Source organism: Talpa europaea, assembly GCF_964194135.1.
Source record: "Talpa europaea genome assembly, chromosome: 15".
Classification (NCBI taxonomy): domain Eukaryota; kingdom Metazoa; phylum Chordata; class Mammalia; order Eulipotyphla; family Talpidae; genus Talpa; species Talpa europaea.
In genome coordinates, this window is record NC_140083.1 from 82335313 (window position 1) to 82361152 (window position 25840).

The following is a 25840-nucleotide window of genomic DNA, read 5'->3' on the forward strand; positions in this document are numbered from 1 at the left end:
TTGGCTGCGATCTGTTTAGGAAAACAAATCAGTCGAGAATTCTTAAAAATTCTGGGGACGACGGTTATGAAAACATCCCGTGTGTGCGGGACGGCCCCCCAAAGTAGCTGGGGACGGGCGCGTGAGTAGCGACTTCGGGGCTCTCCTCACGCAAACCGCCGCCGCGGCGCCCGCGGGGGGCCACAAGCCCGACCCCGGCGGGCGGCGCCCGCACGGCGTCCTCGGCCCGGGAGCCGGGCCCGGTCGGGCTCCCCCGGGCCCCGGGGGGCCCCCGTCGGCGGACTTTCGGGGACCGGGAGGGGACAGGGAGCCAGGAGCCACATCGCTCGCGCGTCACAATCCGAGCCGTGTGAGGGCGCCAAGGCCGTGACCCCGCAACCGCCTCTGGCTTCCAGCGAAGCCCTTGCCCCCAACGACAGACGCCCCCCGCCCCGCCCCTCACACCGCGACCCCCCACCCCGGCGCAGGACCCCGGCCCGGCCCGCCGCCCTTCGGCTCCGCGGCCAGGACACCCAGTGCAGAGCCCATTTTGTCCCGCGGCGGCCCCAAGGCCACACTCCTCAGGGCCGGGCAGGAGCCCGACAGGCGCGCAAAGCCTCCCCTGTCCTCAGCTCCCCGTCCCCGGGGCGGCTTGGCTCGCCCAATAGGCAGATGGACGCGGATAGAGAGCAGCGGCGGAGACACTTACTGTGAGGGGAACGCGGAACCAAGATGGCGGCAGAGAGAGAGCGACCGAGAGCGTGACCCGCGCCTGTTGCAGAGAGAAGCCCGGCGGACGGGGCGGGGCCGGGATTCGATTCCGGGTCAGGAGCTGGCGCCAGGCGCTTCCTCCAGCGGGTGACTCGTCCCTGCGCCCCGCGGGGGTGACGACGAGGCTAAATAAGGCTAAGAATGCGGAGCCGGGCGCGCAGGCCCGGCAGGAATTCTCTCCTTGGATGGCCGGTCCCTGCCCGTCTCCCAAGTCGAGGCCTCTTTAAACCCCGAAGAGAAACTAGTGAGAGAAGCAACTTGCTGTGCCCGCGGTCAGCCAAGAAGCCACAGCGCTTATTTTAGCGACTTCCCTTTCTCAAATGCAGAAAAATAAGGCATTAAATAATATCGACTGCCACTGAGCAGCCACACCAGTGGGAAGTAGCAGTGACCTAGTGATGCCGGCGTGTGTAACAACTGCTGCCGTTTTACCACGAGTTCTTGTCTCGTGAAACCGTAGAAAGGAATTCACAGACTTTTTGAAGTAAGTAAGCAGAGAGAGACAAATCTTGTCTTTGAAAGAAAAGTTTATTTAGGAAGAAGAGAGACAAAGGAGAAAGACTCCCAGGTATAAGGTGCCTGGGAGGGGCCAAGATGAGCCGGTACGGGATATTATGTTGGCAATATATACTTTTTCTCCCTCATTATGTTGAAGTTTTACTTTTTCTCTCCCTGATTGGCTAATTCCCAGAGGGTCTCACACTTACTAAGTGAGAGATTTCACATTCCTTATCTAACAGCTTTCCCTTTCCCCATTTGTCATGCTTGTCATTCTATCTTTATGGCCTAGTCCTCTGGGTGAGCATCTCTACACTTTATCTTTATGGCCTAGTCCTCCTGGTGAGCATCTCTACATTGAAGTTAAACAGCTGCCCTCCTAAGTTGTCCATAAATTAAACCACTCTCCATTTCGCTAGTCTCCACCCCCCTTTATCACCTGAAGAAAACCAGGACCATCGTTAACAGCATTAATATTGTCCGTGGTTCTGGGGTATTTGTTTTTCTTAATGGAATTGGTTATATCTCTGAAGCCTCCCTAAATTCTTCAGGGGTCCCTCCTGCACTGTCCCTGAAACTGCCTAATAACCCTAGCTTGCCCTGTGTCTCACTAGGTTCATAATTTAGCCCAACTTTGAAATTATTTGATGTCTATAGATTCCCTTCTCCACGAAAAAGAACACAAACAGTTCTTTCTGCCTGCTATTGGGGCACTTTTTGGATAGCCTTCAACGTGCTGTTTTATTCTACGGTTCCAGGACACCGTGTTAAGAGCCCATGCTTTAACCAGTAGGATTCTTGACAATGTAAAATCAGTGTTTTTGTTAATGAAAGGTCGAGACCCCCCTACACTCTCAGCCCTACAAATGGACTAAATAAATCTATACCTGGATCACCTAATTATCTGACACTATTTGATCTAATGGCTTGAAGACGATTGAGGCTGCCTTTAAGAGAAGTCGCGAACTTTTAAAATGCTCTGAAAGCCATTTTCAAATTTCTGACCTTTACCATAGTGAAATGAGGATTAGTATCGGTGAATTAGGAATAAAAAAATAGTGGCATTTACCAGGAGTGAGAAATTCTGAAATTCTCTTCAGACAGTAGAGATGATATTGTGGAGTAATTAACATGAACCTGAAGCCTGGCTCCTTTGTCTGAAGGAGGGAATAGGTTCTTCATAGGATTGTTAGGGAGATTAAAATTGTAGACAGAATTTTTTTTTTTTTAAGTCATTTTTTTTTAAGGATTTATTTATTTATTTATTTATTTATTTATTTATTTATTTATTTATTTATACATACATACATACATACATGCACTGGGTACAGTCAGAAGCGCGGGAGGGTGAGAGAATTCACCAGAGCCAGAGCGGGGAGCAGAGCAGGCAGAAGGACCAAAGGACACTGCTGAGGGGAGCAGCAGGCGGCAGGAGAGGTCCGCGCGCCATGTGGGACCCTCCTCCGGTGGCCGGGGATCGAACCGGCGCTGCAGAGGCTGCGGGCAGCTTCGCAGCCCAGCGCTCAACCGCTGTGCCACCGGGGAGGCCCTGTAGACAGAATTAATTTCTAAGTAAGTAAGTGATCTGGAAGATTTTTCAATGCAGTCTACCGACTTCAGAAGAAAAGGTCAGAGCTTCCCTGGTGGCACAGGGGTTAGAGTCTCAGTGCTATCAAGTTATTGCCAGCCACTGCAGCATGAGTTCTATCCCCCGCTGCCTGTTTTGCTTCCCACTCTGTCTCTGGTGGATCCTCTCACTACCTCTTGCCAACACTCCAGTTTTTTTTTTGTTTTGTTTTGCTTTTTTTAAAGATTTATTTATTTATCTATCTATTTATTTATTTATTTCTGCGCGCTATGTGGGACCCTCCTCCAGTGGCCGGGGAGCAGCCGGGGAGCAGCCGGGGATCGAACCGGCACTGCAGAGGCTGCGGGCAGCTTCGCAACCCAGCGCTCAACTGCTGCGCCACCGGGGAGGCCCCTCTTTTTTTTTTTTTTTAAAGATTTTATTTATGCATACAAGAACTGGGGTATAGGCCAGAAGTGTGGGCAGTGAGAGGATTCACCAGAGACAAGAGTGGGGAACAGAAAAGGCAGACTGACTTAAGTACACTGCTGAGGGGAGCAGTGGGCTAGTCAGGAGAGGTCTGCTGCACCATGTGGGTCACTGGGGATGGAACTCAAGCTGTAATGGCTGTGGATAGCTTCATAGTGCTGCGTCTTAACACCTTGCACCACCAGAGAGGCCCAACCAGGGAGGCCCGTATACTCCAGTTCTTGTATGCATAAATAAGTAAAGTTAATCTTTAAAAAAAAAAGTCAACATGAAGTGGTGTGAACCTGTACTTCTGAAACATACAGTGTTGTAAACTAATTTATAAAAACAAACAAACAAAAAAACCCAACCAAAAAACCAGCAATAGCCAATTATCTCCTTAGGTAAATAAACTACATTTTGACCATTCTCCTTTCTTATCAAGCCCACCAACTTTTCTAACTCTTGTTAATGATTAGGCAAAGGAGGTTTTTTTCCCTCTATAAATCTCAAAAGATTGGAGATGGAAACCAGTTGTGTGTCCTTAGTTTCTATAATTCTCCTATATGGATGAATTGGCAAATCAAAGAATAGGGAAATCAGTACTCTTTGAGCATGTTTTTTGCTATTTTCAAGAACTATGTACTGTTTTACACGAACATGGTATGTTCTATAATTAATTTTATGGGCTAGTGTACCAGCTTTTATCAAAGAGCTTCAAAGTTAAAGCATTAAGATATATTGAAATGCTAGACATTTATGAAACTATACTGGGAGTTTAAAACATCTCTTGTTGAAAGCATACCAGTCTTTCCACTCTTCACATGGGCTTTTTTTTTTTTTTTTTTAATTTTATAGAGGCATGTTTTTATTTATTTATTTATTTGTTTTGTTTATACAAGCACTGGGTACAGTCAGAAGCGCGGGAGGGTGAGAGAATTCACCAGAGCCAGAGCGGGGAACAGAGCAGGCAGAAGGACCGAAATACACTGCTGAGGGGAGCAGCGGGCCGCAGGAGAGGTCTACGCGCCATTTGGGACCCTCCTCCGGTGGCTGGGGAGCAGCCGGTGATCGAACAGGTGCCGCAGAGGCTGCGGGCAGGTTCGCAACCCAGCGCTCAACCGCTGCGCCACCGGGGAGGCACATGGGCTTATTTTTAATTTATACAATAGCTGGGGTAAGGCCAGAGGTGCGGGAGGGTGAGAAGATTCACCAGACAGAGTGGGCAACAGAATAGGCAGACAGACCGAAAACTGCTGAGGGGAATAGTGGGCGAGACGAGAGAAGTCTGCTGCGCCATGTGGAGATTCGAATCTCCCTGGCTGGCCGGGCATTGAACCCGCGCTTCAGAAGCTGCGGACAGCTTCACAGTGCTGTGCTCAGCCCGCTGTGCCACCGGGGAGGCCCTTAAGCTATTTCTTTATTGACCAACTATTTTCCAAACCTGAAAAGTAAACAATGTGTAATAAACAGCAGCTCAAACAACAAGGACTTTTACACAATAGTCTTTAATATTTTTTCTTAAAAAATTAGAAAAGAAATGCAAGGCATTTTAGTGTGTTGACTGCATTATACAATGTGTAATATAAGCCAAAAAATAAAAAATTAATAAGACTAAAGAAAACAGTGGTAAAGCACCAGCGTCTCAATGTTACAGAAAACAAAATGTAAGCCAGAAATGTTTTGTTTAGATTGGTGGTAAAACCCAGCAAAAGAAAGAATTCAGAATCTGTCACACAAAGTCAAATATGGAAGAAATGAAACTTTAAATTATATAGAAGCCCAAGTGTTTTGACAAGTACAACAGGTTTTATGTTGGTGAAGTTGGTTATTTTTTTCTAAGTTGCTTTTTAATGTTAGATTAATCCAGATTGTTCCATGAGGGAAGAAGTTAGCTATAATTGCAATAGTTATAAATAAATATTCTCTATTGTAATTGAGTAATTCATGTATTTTGAGTTGAAGTTTTGGTGGCTTTAGATGCCCAGTTTAAAATGAGTTTTAAAATGGGTAGTGAGTGGGGTATGGCCTGACCAACAAATCTGTCAGCAAGAAAATTAGGAAGTGAATTCCTGACTATATACTCTAGATAAAACAACTTAAGTGGCCAAGACTTAAAGACAAAGCCCTCATTTGCCTAGAATATTCACTCCAGACATATGAAGGATGTATCCAGTGAACTGAGATTAAAGTCTTGGACATACTAATGCTCATTTACTTATATATACATGGCAACTGGTAGAACTGAATTTTTGTATCAGAAGTCTTAGAATTATCTTTGTATAATATTAACTTTTACAAATTTGTCTAAAATCCACTTATTCCTCTCTTTAGTCCTCTTTTCAGAAAGCCTGGCATGTTCCTTTGGTCTCAGAAGTCTTTTCAACCTAATTTTTTTTTAAGAAAAGAAGGAAATTTGCTTTATTATAACGCATACATTGTTCTGCCATTGTATTAAATGGTCTTGAAGGACTTGATTCTTGGTTGAAGATAGAAGAGATCCACTTTAGTTTGATGGGAGTTTTTATCTTCAGAAGTCTTTTTGTAAATCTAAAATAGAATAGATTTATCAAATAACTATAAAGGAAAAGAAAGCCCATTTGCTTTCACATTCTGATTTGCTTATTACTTCCATTAAATTTACATCATGCATAAATGAGAAATACTTTCACATTTACTATAACTTTTAGGCTGAGCTAGTTCACAGCAAAAATACAAATAACTCAATATGGCCAGCTGGAATGGCTGCTTCATTCATTGGAAATGCTTTCCAAGTTCAGAATCATCACTGTTCATTCAGTAAGCACATGTTTGAGTTTCTACTAAGAGTAGAGCATTATCTTAAACACTATTTTTTTTATTAAAGATTTATTTATTTATGCATACACGAGCTGAGGTACAGGCCAGAGATGCGGCGGGTGAGATGATTCACCAGAGACAGAGTGGGGAGCAGAACAGGCAGAAATACTGACTGAAATACACTGCTGAGGGGAGTAGCAGGTGAGAGAGGAAAGGTCTGCTGCGCCATGTGGGTCAGCTCCCTGGCTGGGGATCGAACTCATGCTGTAGTGGCTAGTGATCGCTTCACAGTGCTGAGACTCAACCCCTTGTGCCACCAGGGAGGCCCCACTACTTTTTAACCATTATTGGGGGAAAAAAAAAAAAGAAGTAGGAGGGGAATTTCTTTTTCTATAGCATTACAAGTTTTTCAGGGTATCTATCAATCTCTTGAATATCCACTGCTGAATTTTTTCTTTTTGGCTCGCACATGTGCTCAGGTCTCTCTTATTCAAAGCACTCTTCCTTTGACACTGCTGTCTCCTTACTTCCATCTAGCTCCTGTATCCAACAGGATTTTATCAGTTCCCTACTGCATTTGACACTTGGTAATCTCCTTGAAACTTTTCCTTCCTCTGGCTTTTGACAATTTCTTTCTTGTCTTCACTTCTAAATTATTACCAAGTTTCTAGGATTGTCCAGCATTTGTACCTATTAGAGATAGATGTCCAGTGTTATTGTCCTAATGGTAATAGCCCACTTGGCCTCTTGGATTCTATCTCTTACCTCTCCACAGATATAATGTTGCTAGATTTAGCTTTATAGGTAAATCATGGCACCTCCTTCCTCAAAAACTTTTAATAGCTTTCCTGTCGCTACTGAATCCCAAACTTTTAGACTGAAACTAAAGGCCTATCCTCTGGCTTCAATCTGCAGCTTCTATCACCTCCTGACACATTTTTTCTAGATTAGCTATACTACTTGATGGCCGCCAGAGGGATCTGATGCTTTTCTGTTTCTATGTCTTTGCTCCCTCTGTCCCTCTCCTTTTTTCCACTCCTGTAGTCTCATCTCATCCAATCTCTGTGTGTGGAAATGCCACACATAACCTCAAAGCATAGTATTTTGCACTAGGGATCAGAATTAATGTGGCAGCTCACTGAAAGGAGTTCAAATAGTACCCTTCTCATATGAGATCTTTTCAGATTCTCTCAATCAGATAAGGTTTCTTTCTTAGCATCTTGTACTTTGTTTTCTATCAGTTAGTACTTTTTTAACTTTTTTTTTTTTTAGAGGCATGTTTTATTTATTTATTTATTTATTATATTTGTTTGTTTGTTTTGTTTATACATGCACTGGGTACAGTCAGAAGCGCGGGAGGGTGAGAGAATTCACCAGAGCCAGAGTGGGGAGCAGAGCAGGCAGAGGGACTGAAGTACACTGCTGAGGGGAGCAGCGGGTGGCAGGAGAGGTCTGCGCACCATGTGGGATCCTCCTCCGGTGGCCGGGGAGCAGCCGGGGACCGAACCGGCGCCGCAGAGGCCGCAGGCAGCTTCGCAACCCAGCGCTCAACCGCTGCGCCACCGGGGAGGCCCCAGTTAGTACTTTTTTTTAATTTAAAACATTTTATTTTATATAATTCTTACATCATTTTTCATTTTTGCACAATGTATGCATTTTCATTTTGGTTCTATTCTCCATATAATTGCACCCCCCCTTATTTTGACCGTAGTCCCCCCACCAACCCGTGCGTCTCTGGTTTATAGTTGCTTGTTGAAGTTAGTATTTCTTAAGGGCAAGGAGGTATGGAATTCATCTTTGTTTCCCCCATCGAACCTGACACGTAGAGGTATTTAATGATTTTGTGTTGAGTGGAATTAAGAGACTTCAGTTTTCAAAGCGATAAGGATAGTAAGATAAATCAATAACATTTTTGGGAGAGGGCAAAGATTATAGCTCTTAAAAAAAAATTTGCTCACTTGCTGGATGGTTTAAGCTATCCACATTAAGATCTAAACAGAAGAAAGGGAAAGGTATAGTCTTACCGCTCTTCTTGAGAAGTTCTCCTTTTCGGGATTTATCCAGGTTTTCAAGAAACTGTTCAAAAACTTTTACAAAAGGAGCTAGACTGGTCTTCTTATAATCTAAATTATGAAGACCAAGTATTATCATTACCATTTTGGCAGCAAGAAAAACATGAAAGTATAACCTTAAGTCTCTTATATGAATTCTCTAGAACAGCGCTGTCTTACAGAAATACGAGAAACATAATTTTAAACAATCTAGCAGACATTAAAAATGCGAAATTAATATACTTTAATACAGTATATCTAAAATATTTCCACATGTAATAGAAATATTTTACATTTGAAATCTAGTATTTTTTTACTTAAAGTACATTTAAAAAAAAAAAAAGATTTATTTATTTATTTATTTATTTATTTATTTATTTATTTATACAAGCACTGGGTCGAGTCAGAAGTGTGGGAGGGTGAGAGAATTCACCAGAGCCAGAGCGGGGAGCAGAGCAGGCAGAAGGACCGAAGTACACTGCTGAGGGAAGCAGCGGGTGGCAGGAGAGGTCTGCACGCCATGTGGGACCCTCCTCCGGTGGCCGGGGAGCAGCCGGGGATAGAAGCGGCGCTGCAGAGGCCGCGGGCAGCTTCGCAACCCAGCGCTCAACCACTGCGCCACTGGGGAGGCCCGGTATCAAGAAATTCTTAAGTGAATTTGAAAAGTAAGTCCTATATGTAGTAATAGAAAACAATGTATAATTAAAGGCCAGAGAGGCATGTGGATAATTATGAGTCCAAAGAATTGATCAATCAATGTTGACTGAGGTGGATATGATATGAACTGGGTCTTAGAACAGATACAATTAAATAGTTAGAGTACAGTTAGAAAGTTAGAGAGTAGGGAAGTCCCAGGATTTGGGAAGAAGAAGGGAAGAAGAAATGGTACTTATATGAAAAAGGGCACAGGGTAAAAATCACAGAAACTAAAGTTATAATAAGGAACTTAAATAGCACTAGTCCAATCTTCTACCACTTATTAAGTATCCTTGACTAATTGAGGGTGCCAGCGTATGAATACTTGAAGTGATGGGTAGTTTTTTTTTAAGACCTATTTTACTTATTTATGCATACAAGAGCTGGGGTGTAGGCCAGAGGTGGTGGTGCGGGGGGTGGGTGGGTAAGAGGATTCACTAGAGATAGAGTGGGGAATAGAATGGGCAGATCTACTGAAATCCACTGCTGAGGGAAGCAATGGGTGAGACAGGAGAGGTCTGCTGCACCATGTGGGTAGCTCCCTGGCTGAGGATTGAACTCGTGCTGCAGTGGCTGGTGATAGCTTGATAGCAGAGACCCAACCCCTTGCACCACCAGGGAGGCCCTAGAAAGTATTTTTTAACTCAAATTTGATTCAACACTATCATTTATGCAATTCATGAACAAAGGACAGAAACATTACTATAACATTATGTTACTGAGCTGCTTTCAGGATAAACACTGATCCATTTGGGGCTGAATCTAAGGAGAATTAATTATTGGAGTGCAGAGGATCTCTATATAAAGAACCTATGTTCAAGTAAGTCTTTGACATATTAACCTACCTCTGGTTCTATGTTTGACATCAGATTCAGCTTTGTCCTGTTTTTCCTCTTCATTAGCAGAAATGACATCCAACTCTTGACAGATAGAGCTACAAATAATAGAATGAGGGAATTTTAAAGCTGGGTGTATGACTACTACAAGATTTCCTGTGGAAAAAAGTATGTGTCCCACTAAATCTGGGATATTTAATTTATTTATTAAAGATTTTATTTATTTATTTTTGCGTACAACAGAGGTGCAAGCCATAGGTGCAGGGGGATTCACCAGAGACAAAGTGGGGAGCAGAACAGGCGGACTGACTGAAATACACTACTGAAGGGAGCAACGGGAAGACAGGAGAGGTTTGCTGCACCAGGTTTGGGTCACCTCCCTGGCTGGGGATTGAATTCAGGCTGTTGTGGTGGCTCTTTTCAGTGGTAGCACTGAGACTTAATCCCTAGGCCACCAAGGAGGTCCAAATTTGGGATATTTTAAAAACCATAATCCGTCAAATTTTCCATGCACATTAGCATATGAAACTGGGAAATCTTGCAGTAAAGAACTCAATCTGTTTAGGTAAGCATTTCCCAAACTTATTAAAATCTTTTTCTTGCATAATAGCAGCTGAAAGTCTTGTGTTCTGTGGAACTCACTTAGGTAAATTTTCTATTAAGGTAACATCATAGAGTCTCAGAGTAGCTGCCTCTCTGGAAGGAATCTAATTCAACCTGCCTAAAATTCAGAACAACAATTAGAAACAAATATCTGGAATGATCTGAAACATACCTTATGGTTGGAACAGTAAATGGGTCAAACTGATCCACTTTCTGTAAATCGATTGGCACAGAAATGCGACCTGTAAGAACCAAAATTTACAAACTGATGACTGTGGGATAGAAATCATAGACTATCTCCTATGAGTTATTTTCTGCTAAAATGCTAATCTAAGGCATATGAAAGGGATCAGATTTATCTGTTAAGAACAATATTAAAAATATAAATTAAAGGCGTCACTGGTGGCACAAGGGTTAAGACGCAACCTACAAAGCTCACCGCAGCCACTGCAGCACAAGTTCGCTTCTCAGCCAGGGAGGTGACCCACATGGCACAGCAGAACTCTCCTGACTCACCCGCTGCTCCCCTCAGCAGTGTATTTCAGTCGATATATCTGTTCTGTTCCCCACTCTGTCTCTGGTGAATCCTCTCACCCCCCAAAACTCTGGCCTGTACCCCGGTTCTTGTATGTATAAATAAATCTTTAAAAAATATATAAATTAAAAAATATATAAATTAAAAGTATTTTTACTTTAACTGTGCCTTTTACTTCTTTTAAAAAACACCAAAGAGAACCTCCCTGGTGGTGCAAGGGGTTAAGATGCAACCTATGAATCTATCTGTAGCCACTACAGCATGAGTTGAGTTCAATCCCCGGCCAGGGAGTTACCCACATGGTGCAGCAGACCTCTCCTGACTCACCAGCCTCTCCCCTCAACAGTGTATTTCAGTCACTCCACCTGTTCTGTGCCCCACTCTGTCTCTGGTGAATCCTCTCACCCTCCACCCCTCTGGCCTATACCCAGTTCTTCTATGTAAAAATAAAATCTTAAAAAAAAAAATTAATGGAAGCCAGTCAGTTTTGACCTCAATATATTACTTCTCTTAAGCAGTCTCTTTATGTTGAGATTCTATTTTTTTAAAAAAGATTTATTTATGCGTATAAGAACTGGGGTGTGTAGTCCAGTGGCGTGGGAGTGAGAGGATTCACCAGAGACAGAGTGGAAAGCAGAACAGGCAGATCTACTGAAATACACAGCTGAGGGAAGCCATGGGAAAGACAGGAGAGGCCTGCTGCACCATGTGGGTAGCTCCCTGGCCAGGGATGCTTTGCTGTGGGAGGCCCATCGCAGTGGTAGTGCTTAGGCCACCAGGGAGGCCTTATTATAGATTATTAAAGCAAACTAGGCAATTTGAAAGAATTGACTGCGTGACAGATACTCTTCTAAGTACTTTACATTTTAGATCTTCAAAATAACTAATTGAGTTAACTACTATTATCATCTCCATTTCGCAGATGAGAACAGCAAGCCACAGAGAGTAATTTGCCTAATATCCCACAGTGAGTAGGTGGCATGTTGATCCTAAAAAGGACAACTGTATATTTCTCTATTATGTCTCCTGGTTGGAAAGAGCAGGGTTTATGCTGATATAGCGAAGTTTATTTTAAAGTCAGTTTCAGCCCATCAAATCTTAACTAAGGGAAATGTAAAGGAGGAAAGCTAAAACTATTGAAAGTGAGCTGAGAGAGGCAACATAGTAGGAATACTATAGTTCTTTGAGTTGTGTTTTTTTAAAAGATTTTTTTTTTTTAATTTATTTTTATACAAGAACCGGGGTACAGACCAGATGCGTGGGAGGGTGAGAGGATTCACCAGAGACAGAGAGGGGAACAGAACAGGAAGACTGATGAAATACACTGCTGAGGGGAGCAGCGGGCGAGACAGGAGAGGTCTGCTTCGCCATGTGGGCTTCTTGATGAATGGCCGGGGTGGAATCCGTGCTGCAGAGGCTGCAGACAGCTTCACAGTGCCGCGCTCAACCACCTGTGCCACCAGGGAGGCCCAGTTCTTTGAGTTTTAAGAACTGAATTTTATTCCTAGCCCTGACACATTTAAGATTGTGGACAAGTCACTTTTACTTCCTAGGCTACTGAGCCGTTGTCTTATGATTTCTAAGTTCTTCTCCAACTCTAATTTTAACACTGAACCCCAGAAACCTAACTGAAAATTATTTACATTGTGAACTCATCTGGTAGCTACTAATCAACAATGAAAACAGGTATTTGTGGACCTTTGATAACTCTTGATATCGTATTTTCACACCTAGTGACACGCTTGTTAAAACAAAAAGTAATGTTCATTTTTCTTTTTGTTTTCCTTACTTTCTTTACGTAGTACCTGTTTTAGGGTGAACACTAAATGGGCTCTTCAGTAAATGATTGATTCCTTTACTAACATTGACATCCAACCGTGGAAAACAGTACTGCAGCATGATCTCCTCGAGCCATTTGTCATTTTTGTTGTTACTCTAAAAGCAGATGCAAAGTATGAAGATCAGTAGGAATTTCTGAGGTTTCATTAAAAGAGGTTAAAAAAAAAAATCAAAAATCTTTAACTTACTAAGCAAAACCAGAATTTAATTAAGAATTGAATTAGTACAGCTCTTGTCCCAAGATTGCCTGCCTATGTCTCTGCAGGCGTTTCTTTTCACAAACCTTTTCCTTTCAAAAGCAACAGCTCTCTGCTCTCCTTTTCCTAACAAACCTGTACTTTTAAAAATGTGAACAAAAAAAACCTGCATTATTATATTTATAATACAGATTTTTTTTTAAAAAGATTTATTTATTTATTTATACAAGCACTGGGTACAGTCAGAAGCACGGGAGCGTGAGAGAATTCACCAGAGGCAGAGCGGGGAGTATAGCAGGCAGAAGGACCGAGGTACACTGCTGAGGGGAGCAGCGGGCGGCAGGAGAGGTCTGTGCGCCATGTGGGACCCTCCTCCGGTGGCCAGGAGCAGCCGGGGATCGAACCGGCGCTGCAGAGGCTACAGGCAGCTTCGCAACCCAGCGCTCAACTGCTGCGCCACCGGGGAGGCCCTGTAATACAGATTTTAATGTAATATACCTTATGCATGCTGGCTTTCAAACACTCCCAACGCTGAAGTGAACTGTGATGCTTTTGAAACTCCTGCTGAAGTTCTTCATGAACTGGTAATAGGTCATTAAGGAACACACTCATTTAGGGCACATCAACAAATAACTTACTTTCATTATATATTAACCACAAAGATATCTAAAGTGTATGAGAAAGCGGTTATGTTTTCTAAAATATAAATATTAAATACATATTCCCAAATAACTACCCTGTAAAAGACAAAAAGAATGCCAAAATAATTTCACATTTTAAAATAAAAGTTTCCTCTGGTCTGCATGTTTTGATTAAAATGATTTGGCATTCTTTAAATAGCCATTCTAGGAGGATCAACTTCCAAAATGAGGACATTTATTTATGAAATGACCTAACTTCTTATTGCATTAGAGATGAAATACAAAAATGTAGAAACAGATGTTTCATATAAAAGATTGTGTAAAAAATACTATGACATTATGCATGTATTCTGCCAGCATATTCTTATATAGTTAGTATAACTTGCTCACATAGAAATGGGCTTAGGAAAGGATATTTTCAGGAACAAGGGCTAAAATCTTATCCCAACTTGCTTTATTTTCAAGAATATCTTGATCAACCAAGGCATATTTTTCAAAGTATTTTTTTATTATGTCTATAGATTTTCTGTAGAAATAACGGTAACAAAGTTTCAACACTATTAGCAACATATACACCACAGTTTTTGTTGCCATTCCAGAACCTCACACTTTTCACTGAATTTCTAGGTCTTAATTAGATAAACGTGAATAATACCCCTTTGTAAGTTAGGGTTATGAGAAATACTTGAGACATTCTAGGTGGAATGAATCTAGCATAGTACATACCTTAGAATACAAGAAATGTTAACTTCTTAAATACCATAACTTAGAAAGTTAATAGCACTATAATAGGTAACAAGAATAGAAAGCAACAAAGCCAATACAATATAATAATATATCAGTTGTAGAATGTGGGTCTATTTTTCTACTCTGAATTGCCTCTTTTAACACCTCATCAATTATATTGCTTAGCAATTTGTAAATAGACTTCATAGCTATCATTATATTTAATCTCTGCCATAGCTCTGGAATAGGTGAGAAGTTGTTCTTCTCATCATACAGATAAGGAAACAGAGACTCCAGTATTTTATCAAGGCGATCCTAAGTGACAGACTCCAGACACTTACTCCTAGCAATGCTTTTTCGCTAGCCTGGAGCAGTAGTCAGTTCAGTGGAAAGGGTATGAGTTTTTTTGAGTTTTGGAGCTGGCAGACTGGGACACGAATCCTGAATTTAACAATTACTTGTGTGATGCCAAGCAAATTATACTCTTTCCAAATCTCACCTTCCTCATCTGTATATGGAGATACCACCATGTTTCTTGTGAGGCTGTTATGAAGACCAATGGAAGCATTGTAAAACACCTATTATGAATACTGCAGCACAAAGTAGGTACACAGTTCACTCTAGCTACTATCATTCTAAAACACTACCTCAGCCGAAAAAAATTGATAACAAGATTATTCTAAAAATATGTGGAGGTAAATCAGACACAACTGCATGAATTTTTTCCCCAACAGACCTGACAAAAGGGTGCATTTTCTCACTTAGGTGAACTTTCTTCTTAACATCTTGACCACCCTGAAAAATAAACCGTCAAAAAAGAACTTCACGTATCTTATATAACCTAAATAAAATGATTCTAAAATTTCTTTGTTTTTTTTTTTTTTTTTACAAAGAGTTTTTTTTATTTATTTATACAATAGCTGGGGGGGACAGGCCAGAGGTGCAGGAGGGTGAGAGGATTCACCAGAGACAGAGTGGGGAACAGAATAGGCAGACAGACCAAAAGCACTGCTGAGAGGAGCAGCAGGTGCAGCAGGAGAGGTCTGCTGTGCCATGTGGGAATCTTCCTGGCTGGCTGGGAATCTAACCCGTGCTGCAGAAGCTGTGGACAGCTTCACAGAGCTGCGCTCAACTTGCTGCGCCACTGGGGAGGCCCTCTTTAACTTGTTTTAAAGATACTGATTACATTCTGTCAAAGTACAGAAGCTTGGGTGTTATAAATATGTTATTTATATGTTATTATTATTATTTTATATGTTATTTTATATGTTGGGTGTTATTTTATATGTTAGGTTATTTTATAAATACTTGCAACTTCCTGGGTTATCTTTACTTGTCATAACTGAACTAGAAAAGTAAGCTAATATTATTTTTGCCACAAAGGAGGGGCACTTATAAATATATATTTATATAGCAAAATATAAAAGATCTTACAAATGTAGCTACTATGATTTTAATTGATCTACTGGTAAGATCATCTGCTCTGGAATGTGGATGCTATAAGAAAGTTTATTACTAAGGGCCTCCCTGGTGGCGCAAGGGGTTAAAACGCAACCTATGAAGCTATCCGCAGCCACTGCAGCAGGAGTTTGAGCCAGTTCAGGGAGCTACCCACATGGCGCAGCAGACCTCTCCTGTCTCGCCCGTTGCTCCCCTCAGCAGTGTGTTTCAGTCTATCTGCCTGCTCTGTTCCCCACTCTGTCTCTGGTGAAGCCTCTCACCCCTCTGCACCTCTGGCCTGTACTCCAGTTCTTGTATATATAAATAAATCTTCCAAAAAAAAAAAGTTTATTACTAAATATACCAAGATTGGTAACATCTAGCACAGATGTAAATTACCTTCAAGAATATCTTACCTTTATAAGACTCAAGTACTCAACTATCCCAGAACGTACTGCGGATGACAGTTTTCTAACTGAGTCATCACAGACCCAACAATGAACACCTCTCCTTCCAGAATATACCCAGAGACGGTGCTTAAATCCAAAGTCCTCTGAGGAGGGGAGAAAGAGTAAGTTTTAAAACAAATCTATAAACTCTTAGTTCCTGCTTATTCTTAGTTTCATTTTTTACCAATTATCCCCAGCTACTAAACTATTCATAGTTTCCAGTGTCTCACATTCTTTTGTTTTCATGTCTTTACCCAACCTGGTCTCTCTGTCAATTTCTTCATCCCGCAGCACTTCCATTTCTTTCCCTGACCAACTGCCTTTTATCTTTAAAGACCCAGCATAGGAATACTAAACCGTGCCTGGCACATAATAAGCCACTATATGAGTCAGCCATTATCATCATCATCATCATCATCATCATCATCTGTTCACCACCTCTTCTAGGCAGCATTCTCTGATCCAATCTCTTCTCATTCCTGTATGTATACCTGCTGTTCTATATTCCCATGGCACCCTCTAATCCTGTATCCTCCCATTCCTGCTGTTCTATAGTCCCATGGCACCCCACATATATTACTCATCACAATGAAATCATTAACTTTCTTGTCTCCCTAGACTGTATTACCTACTTGAGGTTGGATTGTTACCTTTCTCATTTTCCTCATCTAGGACAATACCTTGACTCAATGGATGACTGAATTGGACCAAAAATTCACTGGCTTGACCAACAGTCTTGCAAGGATTCTAACCACAATTTTAATCTTTTATTTTTCTATCATATACATTGAGGAAACATGTTAGAAATTGATGAGATTTAATTATAAAATGGTACAGGCAGACTGCTATTCAGAGGAAAACAGATTCTTGCCCCTGACCCCATTCACACAGTGCTGATACTTGCCCTTCAATGCTCGGTCGATGATGCGGATGGCCATCGTCATGAGGGTCCAGCACTTGGAACATATGTCTGCGGAACTGGAGCACAGTCATCATTACTCACTCACAATGATATCACCCACCCGACCTGCAAGGCAGGCGACACTTACTTACAACATCTCCTCACATCATCGTAGTCGGTCATGTCGATGTCAAACACCAGTTCTTTTTCCTGAGCCTGGAAAGCTCCTAGCTTCACTGTATTGTGTTGACTGGGCTACAAGTACAAAATATCAGTCAGTATTTTATAAGAGCTGCCGTGGTGCCAATATGCTTATTTTCTACCTACAAGGGAAAAGTGATCAAAGAAAAGCAAAAAAACACCCCATATACTGTCAGTTAAGGCTCATTCATTTAGCTCCTACACATTCAGAATTGAGGAATTTAACCTTTATTTACTTAAGACAGTTTGATAAATACATATTGCCATTTTTTTTCCCAATTCTATTGAGACATCAATGACACAACATTGTGTAATAAATATTTGATCAACAGAAATCATAATAAAACTATTTTTAGGTTATAAGCATATATAAAAAGAATTAATGTCCAATTTTAAGATGTTTCAAACTTTTAATTGTTACTGTCCATGTATACATATGAAATTTTTCAATAATTCAAAAAGATCTCCTCAAGTATTTCAACTGAGCCTTTTGCTCAAGCTGTAAGTAGCCTTTTTTCTTTTTTTAAAGATTTATTTATTTATGCATACAAGAACTGGGGTACAGGCCAGAGGTGTTGGGGGTGAGAGGATTCACCAGAGACAGAGTGGGGAACAGAACAGGCGGATTGGCTGTGATACACTGCTGAGGGGAGCAGCGGGCAATTCAGCTGCACCATGTGGGTATCTCCCTGGCTGGGGATCGAACTCGTGTTGCAGTGGCTGCGGACAGCTTCATAGGTTGGTCTTAACCCTTTGCGCCACCAGGGAGGCCAGTAGCCTTTTTTCTTTTAGAGTTACCAAGGATTCTTTTTTTTTTTTTTTTTTAAAGATTTATTTATTTATACAAGCACTGGATACAGTCAGAAGCACAAGAGGGTGAGAGAATTCACCAGAGCCAGAGCGGGGAACAGAACAGGCAGACTGATGAAGTACACTGCTGAGGGGAGCAGTGGGCGAGGCAGGAGAGGTCTGTCACGCCATGTGGGACCCTCGCCAGCCAGCCAGCTGGGATCAAACCAGCGCTGCAGAGGCTGCAGGCAGCTTCGCAGCCCAGCGCTTAGCCGCTGTGCCACCAGGGGAGGCCCTGTAAGTAGCCTTTGTGAGGCCATGTTCTACTAGGTAAAAGAATGTGGACTGCATGCAGATACTTATTTGTTCCCTCCAAACCTATGTAAGTCTTTTGTCTATACCCTCCCATTGCTACCCCAGGCAGGAGACTTCTCTGAGGAATATGATCAGGAGTGTCAGGCATTGTTACAGGCTCCAGGGCAGTTCAGTAACCAATGATGTCTGTTAGTGTAGTTTTCATTCCATTATTTTAGGGTAATTCAGATTAGAGATGCTGTTGCTGTAGTACTGGTTGGACTTTAGATGTGATTATATAATAATACAGAGAAAGAGATGCTACTGGAAGGCTATCAGTGTGAGAAAAAGAGAGAATTCAAGGATAACTCCAATACAGGGAAATAGGCAATTCTCTCTCTTAAACCACCTTCACTTTTTCATTTAGTCTGTTAGCCATAGACTCAATTTTCTTTTTGGCCTAGTGAGAATGTAAGAACAAAAATATTACAATGTATTGTACTTGCATAAACAGTTAAAGTGTGGCCCTTTTACTAAACTCTAGCAATGTTATCTCAAAATGCTGGGGGCACCAATCCATTCTTGATTTAAATAACACAATATACAAAAACCCAATTTCTTACTCTGTGGGAATATACAGCGCCTATATCAATCTTGTATGGATTCATTTTCTGCATCTCCTTTTCCAGCTCGCTCTGGCTGTTGAAGGATTGGTAGCGAATGTAAATATCATCTTTCAAGGTGAATGAAAATTCACGGTGTTGAAAGTAATTCTTTATCACTGCAAAACAAATGGACATTTAAAAGTGAGTTTGGTGTTCTAGGCAGCTCTGGGCCTTCTAACATCAACCAATGAGAGGGCACTTCCAAGGAGCCTTCTGTGCTCAACACTGTGCTACACGGAAAACAAAACAAGACCTAATTCTGATTTGCAGGCATTTGGAAAGTATTTTCACTATGTCAGGCCGCGCCCCCAGGAGCAGATCTGCAACGATCCTGCACAGCATCTCCCTCGGCACCGCGCAAGGCAGCCGGCGCTGAACCAGTCTGAGCAAGCGGTGGTTCGTGGCGGGAACACGGCCTTTCACCGCTGGGCCGCCGGCGGCTCATTACATCCTCTCTCGGGCCCTCTCGACCTGGAGGCGGCGGGACCGGCACCAGGTACAGCCGAAGGCGCGCGGCCCGGTGTCCGGCGCGCGGGAGCCGCTGCTCGCCGTCAGGCTGAGGCTACCTCCCGCGGGCCCCGCCACACTCCCGCCCCGCCCGCCCCGTCACCTCCGCCATAGTTGAGCCAGCGGTAGTACTGGGCGTAGGGAAAGAGCCTCCGGTAATAAAGCCTAAGCAGCTCGGGCAGCTCGGCAGGGTCAAACACCGCCATTGCGCGCGGGACCCGACCCAGACTGGACAACAGCAAAAACTGGCGGGAACCGCGGCGCGGCGTAGCCGCGTCGTCGCGCAGGCGCGTAGTGGCGTCGCCGACCGCCGGGGCAGCCGGGAATTGTAGTTCCCACTGGGGTTGGGGGGCCGCCTCGGAGCCCCTGGGCTCGGGCCTCTCCCACGCTGCCCGCAGCTCGGGAGACCGTCCCCATTCTAGGAAGATCTGCTGAAAGGCGAGTTCTTGAGAATATTGATTTAGGTGAAATAGATAAGGTAAAGAAGATGTTGTTTGCTCAACTTGATGAGTATTTTAGGAATACCACATTTAAACAATGTAAACTGACGTTTTAAAGAAGGGCTTGGAGGGCCTCCCTGAGGGCGCAAGGGGTTAAAGTCTCACCACTCTGAATCTGCCGCCAGCCTCTGCAGCATGAATTCGATCCCCGGCCACCGGAGGAGGGTCCCACATGGCGCGCAGACCTCTCCTGCCGCCCGCTGCTCCCCTCAGCAGTGTCCTTCGGTCCTTCTGCCTGCTCTGCTCCCCGCTCTGGCTCTGGTGAATTCTCTCCCCCTCCCGCGCTTCTGACTGTACCCAGTGCTTGTATAAATAAATAAATAAATAAATAAATAAATAAATAAATAAATAAATCTTAAAAAAAAAAAAAAAAGGCTTGGAAATTAGTTCTTCGTAGAATTACCAGTGCTAGGTCTAGTATACGGAAATAAAAGAAGACCAACCAAAAGAGAAAAGCAATGGCTATTTACTCTTTCAGAGCTTGCTATAGCAAGGAGACATTTATTTAGGCAGACTCAAATGTCCCCTAAGGTGTAGGGTAACTTCGAGGGGTGAGGGAAGCGGATAGAGGGAGGGTTTCTGGTGTGCCCTGGTTGGGGACTGTTGGCTCAGGGATAGTGTAGGCGGGCATCCTCTGCGATTAGTTAGGGGCACATATTTCTCTTGCTCTGTTTGGTGTTAAGTTAAATCCATTTGTTCCCAATGGCACTTTCTTTTTTTTTTTAATAGCTGAGTGGCATATTTAGCGCAGCCGTCAATTTTAATCCAATCCTGGCCATTTGGAGCCGACTGTTACAGGGGTTAGTGTTAGGCATTTGGGGCTGCACTAGAGATAACAGTCCGACTTTCCACAAGTCTGATTTATAGCAGGCTGACTTTCTGGGATGGCTGTGAGATGGGGAAGTTGGTTTCCTGGACAGGCTGCTGAAGGTTGTGGGTCAGAGTTCTGCTTTTATATATGGTCTGGTCATTGTTTGTATAATTTATCTCTCAAATAGAACACTCAGTAATATAAAATATGAATCAGAGGAAACCTGAAAATTCATGGAGAGTTCCGTATGTATGAAAGGAGCCTGCTTGCTGTTCACATGCGGATCTACCCATCAGGCTCACCAGGTAAAGATGCATCTATGGCAAATGTAGCCTGGAATGGATAGTCTGATAATCCCTTCAATATTGTCATTTGAAAAACCATCATTTTCATGAATTTAGTTTTTACAAGTGTAGGAAGCAAGGAGAGAATAGTCTATAATAAATTATCATATTAGCTTAATTTGGAAAATGATCATGGGCAAAGTGGTAAAAAAATCTGTTTTGAGCAGATCATACTTGTTTGAATATTCCTAGAAATCTGACTCTCTGCACAAATCTTATATTTTTCACAACCACTGTGTGTCCCATTTTGGATAGGATAAACTTCATTGCTGGGAAGCCTTTACAATATTGACAATATTAACAAGAATGATTTGTTTGTATTATTTATATTATTTTCTTTGTATTATTCAGGAGTCCCCTGTTTAAATTTCAGGACCACTAAGGAGGGCAACCTCATGAGGAGCTGAGAAGAAGGGGAGAAAGCAAAGGAAATTATATTTGTTGAGTTCCTGCTTTTTTCTCATCAGGAAAAGGAGAATAATAGCTAATATTTATAAAGCATTTGCTATGCTGCCAGAGTACCCTTTTAAGAATTTACTCCTCATAGAATCCTTTATGGTGGGTGCTACTATTATCTCTCTTTTTCTGATAGGAAAAACACAGAGAACTTCAATAATTTGTCCAAGGTCACACAACTAGTAAGTGAGAGAACCAGAGAGGCTGGCTCAAGTCTGTGTATTTAACTCTTTCTTTTCTTTTTTAAAAGATTTATTTTATTTTAATTTTTAAAGGATTTATTTATTTTATACAAGAACCGGGGTACAGGCCAGATGCGTGGGAGGGTGAAGGATTCACCAGAGACAGAGCGGGGAACAGAACAGGAAGACTGACGAAATTCGCTGCTGAGGGGAGCAACGGGTGAGACAGGAGAGGTCTGCTGCGCCATGTGGGACCCTCGCTGGCCAGCCGGGATCGAACTGGCGCTGCAGAGGCTGTGGACAGCTTCACAGCGTGGCGCTGAACCGCCTGTACCACCAGGGAAGGCCCTATTTTATTTTTTAAAGGTTTATATATGCATACAAGAACTGGGGTACAGGCCAGAGGTGTGGGAGGTGAGCGGGTTCACCAGAGACAGTGGGGAGCAGAACAGAGAGATCAACTGAAATACACTGCTGAGGGGAGCAGCGGGCGAGGCAGCAGAGGTCTGCTGTATCATGTGGGTAGCTCCCTGGGCTGGGATCAAACTCGCGCTGCAGTTGCTGCGGGTAGCTTCATAGGTTGCATCTTAACCCCTTGCACCTCCATGGAGGCCTTAAAGACTTATTTTATTTATGCATACAAGAGTGGGGGTGGTGTAGACCAGAGGTGGAAGGTGGTGAGAGGATTCGCCAGAGGCAGAGTGGGGAGCAGAAAAGGTGGATTGACTGAAATACACTGCTGAGGGGAGCAGCAGGGAGACAGGAAAGGTCTGCTGCGCCAGGTGGTTTCTCTCCCTGGCCTGGGATTGAACTCGTGCCGCCATGGCTGGCGATAGCTTGATAGTCCTGAGACTTAATCCCTTGAGCCACCAGGGAGGCCCTGTGTATTTAATCCTTAAACAACATGCTATGATGCCTTACAAGGGATTGTTGTAAGGTTTAAGTGAGATAAAGTAAGGAGTGCTTTGCACAGGCACAGAATCGCTCGAGGTGCTTCCAGGACAGTGCGCTGGCATAGAGGCTTTTATTCCAATTACCACAGGGAGGCAGTATTGCTATTCCAGTTATTTGAAGAAAAGCCTCTTCACATTCAGGTATGAAGTGCCCAGTGAATTTCAGCCAAGTCCTCATTTCTTTGCCCCAACCTGTTTTTTTAGCCAATAAAATTTAACTCCTTTATTCTCAACCCTCTTCCCCCAAACCTGTAAAACCCCATCGCCTTTTTTAATTGGGGAGGTAGATTTGAGTTTATTTTCTACCTCCTTACCAGTCATTTCACAAAATAAAGCTGGTTTCTAAAATACTTATGTCATTATCTGATTACGCACGTCAGGCAGAAAACCCCAATGCTCAGTAACAAACTGGCCCAAGGTGAGGCTGCCTATTCAGGCCTCTGCGGCCGGGGGAGACAGGATGGATTCCCTCACGGTGGAGGAGGCAGAGGCCAGGCAGTCCTCTTAGTAGTCCCACATGCTGGTGTGGGGGTGTTGCTTCTTGGGGGGAGGGATGCTTTTTCTTCACATAAAGAAGTTAGCAGCTTGCCAAGACCAGAGGGAGCTTTCTCTTTTCCATTTCACATAAAGACCCCGTGCTGAACAGCAGCAGCCCTGTAACTGGCTTTGGGGGGTATTGTAGTCCAGAGAAAAGGGGAAGGGGAATGTGCAGAGAGAAGACACCTGACTACAACCCTATCTTTTGGGTGCGGGAAGAGAAATTGGATCAAGGAAAGACGGACAAGAAACTGCCTGAATCAGAACACATGGCCAGCCAGGGAGCCACAGTTCCCACATCCCAGAGCGCCAGCCAGTGTTCTAAACTCTTCCCCACCTAGTTTTAAACTGTTTGTTAAAAAAATTTCCAATGGGGAATAGTAATTTATTGTAAATAATTTTTTTAAAGATTTATTTCTTTATGCAACCCAGAAGAACTGGGTTGTAGGCCAGAGGTGCGGGTGTGTGTGTGGGGGGGGCGGGGAGGGGGCTGTGAGAGGATTCACCAAAGACAGAGTGGGGAGCAGGACAGGCGGATCTACTGAAATACACTGCTGAGGGGAGAAGGGGGTGAGACAGGAGAGGTCTGCTGGTCCATATGTGGGTCAGCTCCCTGGCTGGGGATCGAGCTTTGGCTGCTGTGGTGATAGCACTGAGACTTAACCCCATGCCACCAGGGATGCCCATTAATAGTATAATAGTATTTAATTTTGGGGAGTACAGTTTCACAATTCTATCTATATGTGTATAAACCTCACTTCACCCCCCCCCCACTAAAGTTCTGAGGCCACTCCCACTATCAGACTGACCGCCTCTATCGCTTCTTCCCCAGGAGTAGTAATTTGAACCTGCTTTTCTATGTTCTTATTTACTGCTTATTGTTGGAACTTTTACTATGGCCAAACACTATTCTGAAGAATTTGTTCAAGTGGATCACTAATGGGGAGACCTGTTTATCCTGTCAGCTGAAGTAAATAAACTGTAGAATTGTTAGCAGATAACAGCAATGCAAAATAGTTTAGTCCTTGGGAAGAAAATCAATAAATATGTCAAAAAAAATCTCTATAGGGCCTCCCCGGTGGCGCAGCGGTTGAGCGCTGGGTTGAGAAGCTGCCCGCGGCCTCTGCGGTGCTGGTTCAATCCCCGGCTGCTCCTTGGCCACCGGAGGAGGGTCCCACATGGCACGCAGACCTCTCCTGCCGCCCGCTGCTCCCCTCAGCAGTGTACTTCGGTCCTTCTGCCTGCTCTGCTCCCTACTCTGGCTCTGGTGAATTCTCTCGCCCTCCCACGCTTCTGACTGTACCCGGTGCATGTATAAATAAATAAATAAATCCTTAAAAAAAAAAGTCTTAATGAAAAAAAAATACATAAAAAAAAAATTTTTAAAGGGGCCTCCCGGGTGGTGCAGCTGTTGAGCGCTGGGTTGTGAAGCTGCCCGCAGCCTCTGCAGCGCCGGTTCAATCCCCGGCCACCAGGCAAGGGTCCCACATGGCGCGCAGACCTCTCCTGCCGCCCGCTGCTCCCCTCAGCAGTGTACCTCCTCAGTCTGCCTGCTCTGCTCTCCCCTCTGGCTCTGGTGAATTCTCTCACCCTCCCGCGCTTCTGACTGTACCCAGTGATTGTACAAATAAATAATCTTTAAAAAAAAGTCTCAGATCAGGTTGCACAACAGTGTAAATGTTCTCAGTGCCACTTACCTGTGTAATTTAAAATGGTTCAAATAGTAAATTTTAGGTAATATTTGTTTAATCACAATAAAAAGTGAATCCCAGAGTAGGTGTCACTTCTGAGAATCCTGTCCATGCTGTCTTCTCTTACTATCTGATGAATTGCATTTCCTCAGTCGTATTATAGAACTTGGCACATGGAAGTTTGTTGAGTGAAATGATTAAACAAACAAAAGAGCACCATGGTTCAGTTGTCTTCTTTTTCTTTTTAGATTTATTTATTTATGCATACAAGAACTGGGGTACAGGCCAGAGGTGTGGGAGGTGAGAGGATTCACCAGAGACAGAGTGGGGAACAGAACAGGCAAATTGACTGAAATACACTATTGAGGGGAGCAGCAGGGAGACAGGAGAGGCCTGCTGTGCCATGTGGGTCACCTCCCTGGCTGGGGATCCAACTCCTGCTGCAGTGGCTGTGGATAGTGTGATACTTAACCCCTTGCTCCACCAGGGAGGCCCTGGAGTACAGTTTTAGATAACATCCTAAATCTTATACCATAGTAGATGCTATCCCTACCTTCTGCAATGACCTGGCCAGATGACCTCTTTCTGCTAGGGATTTCCCTGGCAGTTCATCAACACATTTCCTGAGCTGCTCTGTATTTTTTTTTTTTTATCTACAGATTTCTCTCTGCAAGAGATTATAATGTTATGGAGAGTGAGATGTTCCTAAGTATCTGGTATTGAGCCTAGACAGATGCAAACATAACAAATATTTGTGAAATGAGGGGCTATTACCAGTTTTCCAGCATGACTATCTCAGATTGAAAGAGCAAATCTTACTAAATCTCTACTTTGACTTTCAAAGTAAGTTGTTTATTTTAAACTCTTCCTAAGGGAGAATGGGACAAGTGCACAGAGGTGGACATGCCCATCTT

General features: G+C 43.3%; 1 protein-coding gene across 1 annotated transcript; it reads right to left on the reverse strand.

The window, feature by feature from the left end:
* Nucleotides 1-64: 64 nt before the first annotated feature.
* PRIM1 (DNA primase subunit 1) lies at nucleotides 65-19658 on the reverse strand (the record flags this gene model as incomplete). Its single annotated transcript, XM_084256178.1, has 13 exons — nucleotides 65-282; nucleotides 8041-8205; nucleotides 9675-9763; nucleotides 10441-10510; nucleotides 12609-12738; nucleotides 13338-13420; nucleotides 13894-14006; nucleotides 14943-15001; nucleotides 16063-16199; nucleotides 17000-17073; nucleotides 17145-17251; nucleotides 18904-19061; nucleotides 19556-19658. 13 exons carry the CDS (start codon nucleotides 19656-19658, stop codon nucleotides 65-67), a joined length of 1506 nt encoding a protein of 501 aa, XP_084112304.1.
* Nucleotides 19659-25840: the final 6182 nt, after the last annotated feature.